The sequence below is a fragment of the Cryptomeria japonica genome, unplaced genomic scaffold, assembly GCF_030272615.1.
Source record: "Cryptomeria japonica unplaced genomic scaffold, Sugi_1.0 HiC_scaffold_94, whole genome shotgun sequence".
Lineage (NCBI taxonomy): Eukaryota > Viridiplantae > Streptophyta > Pinopsida > Cupressales > Cupressaceae > Cryptomeria > Cryptomeria japonica.
The window spans coordinates 62,342-67,562 of record NW_026728916.1 but is presented as its reverse complement, the minus strand read 5'-3'; the positions used below and the strand labels follow the sequence as shown (position 1 = coordinate 67,562).

Below are 5,221 nucleotides of genomic sequence, written 5' to 3'. Positions count from 1 at the left end.
AGATATTGTGATTTTAATGGTATCAAGAGGCAACTTACTACTACATACACACCTCAACAGAATGGAGTAGTTGAAAGGAAGAATTGTACTGTGGTTGAAATGGCAAGGTGCATGTTACAAACCAAGGGATTGAACAATTCTTATTGGGGAGATGTAGTTGCTACAATGGTGTACATCTTCAACCGTAGCCCCACTAGTGCACTAGAAAAGAAGACTCCTTATGAAGCTTGGTACTAAAAAAGGCCTACTGTTAATCATTTAAAAGTTTTTGGTTGTTTGACATATGTGCATGTACCTTATTATAATAGACAAAAGTTAGATGCAAAGAGTGAGTCATGTATTTTTATGGGGTATAGTGAGAAAAGAAAGGCTTATATATTGTATAATCCCCTCACTAACAAGCTTATTGTCTCAAGTGATGTGATTTTTGATGAAAGGGGAGTTTATGGTCATAAAAAAGGCCATGTTGAGAAGCCAAAATCTGTTTTGAACAATGATATAATTGTTGATATTGATCATGAGTAGCCAACTAATGTTTCTATATCTAGTGTTTTAACTCCACCAAGCAGCCCTTCATCAAGTTCTTTAGTACCAAGTTCAAGTCCAGCTTCTTCTCCAAGTTCTACAAGGAAGGTAAGGCAATTGAGTGATATCTACCAGAGGAGTGGAAATCAAGTACATGAAGAAAACCCAATAGGTGAGACAATAAATTTTTCTTTATTAGCCAAAGCTGATTTTGAACCATCATATTTTGAAGATGCATTTACTAATGAGGTTTGGGTGAAAGCCATGGAAGAAGAAATGGATTTCATTCGCAGGAATGACACTTGGGAGTTAACAGAACTTTCACATGACAAAAAATGGATTGGCACCAATTGGGTCTACAAGACCAAGTTTAACAGTGATGGGAGTGTTGAAAGACACAAGGCAAGATTAGTTGTTAAAGGCTTCATACAGAAGTATGGAATTGATTATGAAGAGACATTTGCACTAGTAGCAAGACAAGAGACCATAATTGCTGATTTCATTAGCAGCTCAAAAGAAGTGGAGCATATATCATATGGATGTGAAAAGTGCCTTCTTGAAAGGGCACTTAGAAGAGGAAGTATATGTGGAGCAGCCACAAGGATTTGAAGTGGAAGGAAAAGAGAATCATGTCTACAGGTTGAAGAAGGCTTTGTATGGCCTCAAGCAAGAGCCAAGAGCATGGTATGCCGAGATTGATGGATACTTTCAGGAGAATGACTTCCAGAGAAGTAAGAGTGATCCTACCCTTTACTACAAACAAGAAGGTACTGATATCCTCATCATAAGTTTGTATGCTGATGATATTTTGTATGTGGGTAGTAGTTCTAAGATGAAAGATAAACTCAAAGCTGTTATGATGAAAGAATTTGAGATGAAAGATCTTGATCTAATGAAATATTTTCTAGGAATGGAGGTTTATCAAAGTAAGGATAAGATTTTCATTTGTCAAACAAAGTATGCACAAGATATGTTGAAGAAATTTGATATGTCTGGTTGTAACCCTGTCTCCACTCAAAGTGCTCATGGAGATGTGTTATGTCGAGATGATGGTGTTGATTTAGTTGATGAGACAACTTACAAAACTATTGTGGGGAGCTTGATGTTTCTAACCCACATGAGGCCAGATATTACATATTCAGTTTCACTTGTTTCAAGGTATATGACAAATCCATCTGAAATACATATGAAGGCAGCCAAGAGGATTTTGAGGTATGTGAAAGGGAACTTAAATTTTGATATTCATTACTACTTTTTTGAAAAGTGCAATCTTGTTGGCTTTAGTGATTCAGATTGGGGAGGTAGTATGGATGACCGTAAATTTACATCTAGAAATTGTTTTTCTTTTCGTTATGGTTTGATTACCTGGAGCTCAAAAAAGAAAAGTATTGTTTCCCTCTCATCTACAGAAGCAGAGTATGTTGCAATTACCTTAGTAGGTACACAAGCTCTTTGGCTCAGAAAAGTTTTGGAAGAAATTGGAGAAAAACAAATTCAGCCTATAGTAATTTATTGTGACAATGTGAGAGCCATCAAGTTAGCTAAGAATCCGATTTATCATGGCAAAACAAAGCATTTTGATATGAAATATCATTTCATACAAGATTTGGTGCAAAAGAAGGATGTTGAATTGAAGCACATCAACACACAGGATCAGCTAGCAGATATATTCACCAAAGCAGTTGCGAAAGCTAAGTTTTTGATACTACGAGATAAGATAGTAAGTTTTCTTAGCATCAAGGAGGAGTATGTGGAGAACTGATGCTATTCACACATGCAACTACATGCATCACCACTATTCTTAGAATTCAGCATTAAAAACTATCATGCACTGCCATACAGTTTTTTTAGTTTTTGCATGAGATTCATTAAGCTAAATATAGGAAGATTTGAATAGTTTTTTTTTAGATTACTTAATATTTGTTTTTTGTAAATAAAGCATGTTGTGCATGCACTTATTGTATTCTTAATTTAAGGAGTAGTTTGTTTTTAGTTTGAGAGACTCAGTAGCTTTCCATGCAATGCTAGCTTTCCATGCAATGCTGGGAATATATTTAGAACTGCAGTTATTATTAATTCTTTTAAGCTGCAAATTATTTATATACACAGTCTCTATGTAATTTTTAATTATGGTGCAATAAAAGAAATTGGTGTGTGCAATTCCAAAAGCAAGACACTTTGTTTATTCTGAATTGTGATTTCTTTTTACAATTTATTCTTTTCTTATTATTGTTTGCTCTCTCTATTATTATTTTTGTTAATCCCCTGATTCAGAGAGGCTACACATTTGAGACGTTCACCATGGCCGCTACATTCCGGGCTGCGCATTCCTTTGGCGGAATAGCGTTTGGGTGCAGCTTTGTCGTTCAGGGAGATGACTTGGAGTAGGCCAACGACGTAGTGGGGCTCGATGTAGTGGGGCTCGGCCGAGGATAATTATCGCTTATCTCACAGATTGGAGAATCCAAATTTTCCTATTGCTTAACTTTCGAATACAATGGATGCCCCTTTCAGGACATTGGCAGATTTTCCACGGCTCTCCTGTTCGGCAGCGCAGCCGAGTTGAACGGCATAGGAGTGCAGTCGACGATGGTGATAAACAACACAGTCCTGCCCAAGCTTAATGGTTACTATCATCTCTCCGTAGAAGGAATAACTCTGGGGAACGTGTCTCTCAATATTCCACGAGGATCGTTCGATATACAAGCAAATGAAAGCGGTGGATTCATCATTGACTCTGGAACACACTACACAGTTTTGCCGCATGCTGCCTTCACTGCAGTGGTATCTGTTTTGGATTCTGTCCTATGGCTACCCAGAGCTAACGATTCCAAAGCTGGTTTAAGTGTATGCTATTCATCACCCTACTACGACTATATCCCTGATGTGAATATGACTTTCCATATGCTTGGTGCAGATTATGTTGTCGATGGTGAACATAATTTTGTTCAATATAGAGAATCTGGTCCGACTAAAATAGGATATTTACTATGTCTGGCAATGTTAGATATGGATGAGGCTTCGGTTGCAGGTGTGCCGACCGTCCTTGGAAGTTTTCAGCAACAAGATTACCATATTCTGTATGACAACGCTAAGCAGAGGCTCTCCTTTACTCCCACCCTCTGCAGGTCTCTGTATATGTCCTCTTACCCCTCGTACCTACAGTCCAAAGTTCCAGTCCCTATATTAGGGTGCCATATCTTGTTACCGCTGCTTCTGCTTTATTTTGTAGCTTTCTCATTAACAGTATAAAAGAGATTAAATTCATGAGTAATTATAAAGTTTTCGACCTAACTTTTTCTTTTTAGAGTATCCTTCTCCCTCTTGTTTGCACAATAAAATAGAGTTATTCTAAACTATCGTGCAACGTGATTCTCTAACCATTTCTTTTCATCTCTTTTCAATATCTATGATAAATTATTTATGTTGCTCTTCCTCTAGAAGCCTAATCTTCCTCTAGAAGCACTTTTCCTTGAGATTGAGATTAATTTAGAATTGCCTCAAATCGATAATTCTTGTACATAGTTTCAGTGCTATACGGTTTTTTTTAGCCGATGGGCTATACCCTGACGAAGAACTCCTCACCAGGAAATTGTCTCACGCCAGAACCGACCGTCTTAAAATAATTTTCCCAGCATTGTGTGTTATGTGGTACATGTTTACGTCGGTGATTGAAATTTTGGTGTAGTGTTGGGAAAGGAAAGGTCATTCTCCATTGTCTACATTTGTCATTCTGCCTGCATCGTGTAACCCAGACGTGTTGTTCAAGTAGACACGCGGCCTGAAATACACCGCCTCAACTGACTTTAAATCTGGTAAACCGAAAGCCAAACAGAACCCCTCTACTTACAATAAAAATGCAAGCTTTTTGAAGGTGACCAGATAGGGCAAACCAAAAATCTTGCAAGCACTTTGCAAAGAAACACATCATAGTTGAGGTATGCTTTATAGTTACCTCAGTTTGCTTCGGGAGAAATATGCCCAACCAGTCATACAATAAATCAACACAGACGCTCAACATGCCCAAGGATGCCAAAGCCAACAACTTCTGCATTCCTCTCGTCTCGTCTTATTTGCTATTGTTTTATTCGCTAAGATATAAAAGCTGCATGATCGATGTCTTAAGCTAGTAGCTGGAATGTGTACACATATACACATAAATGGATGTATGTGTTTGTATATCCTATTTGGAATATTCCCAGAAAGAATAACATCGGAAAGAATTTTGTCTTTGGCTGCACGCTCACATCAATCCTTCCCATTGACTGCAAATTCAAGAAACTCTGCAAGAAGTGCATTTACTATCTCAAGTATCAATGAACGACCTACAATAAATGTGAATAAGCAACATTGGCATCCACTGCCTTCCAATGCTCTCATAATATGTGACGAAGTTGCCACCTGAAAGTTGTCTTTTTTGTTTACAAATATATATTTTCATTTCTGTTAGTATTCCCTAGGGAGGAACTCCCCATCGGGAAATTGTCTCATGTGTATAATTTGAAGGTGTATAATTTGTATTTAATTAAGTATTTCTTAAGATTTCATGTGTGTTCCATGGACGGTTGTTGTTGAATTTGAAGGTGTGTAATTTGTATTTAATATTAAGTATTTCTTAAGATTTTATGTGTGTTCCATGGATGGTTGTTGAATTTGAATGTTTTTGTGAAAATTTAATCAAGGGTCGGATTCTACC

The 5,221-nt window shown here is 37.3% G+C and overlaps 1 protein-coding gene across 1 annotated transcript; it reads left to right on the top strand.

The window, feature by feature from the left end:
- The first annotated feature begins 2,826 nt into the window (after positions 1–2,826).
- Positions 2,827–3,777, top strand: LOC131864811 (aspartic proteinase nepenthesin-2-like). Its single transcript, XM_059215278.1, has 2 exons — positions 2,827–2,909; positions 3,051–3,777. Exons 1-2 carry the CDS (start codon positions 2,827–2,829, stop codon positions 3,775–3,777), a joined length of 810 nt encoding a protein of 269 aa, XP_059071261.1.
- The last annotated feature ends 1,444 nt before the right edge of the window (positions 3,778–5,221 follow it).

Coding starts and splice junctions, on each gene's coding strand:
- LOC131864811 (XM_059215278.1), top strand. CDS start 2,827: ATGGCCGCTACATTCCGGGCTGCGCATTCCTTTGGCGGAATAGCGTTT. Junction 2,910..3,050: donor GTTCAGGGAGATGACTTGGA/GTAGGCCAACGA, acceptor GGACATTGGCAG/ATTTTCCACGGCTCTCCTGT.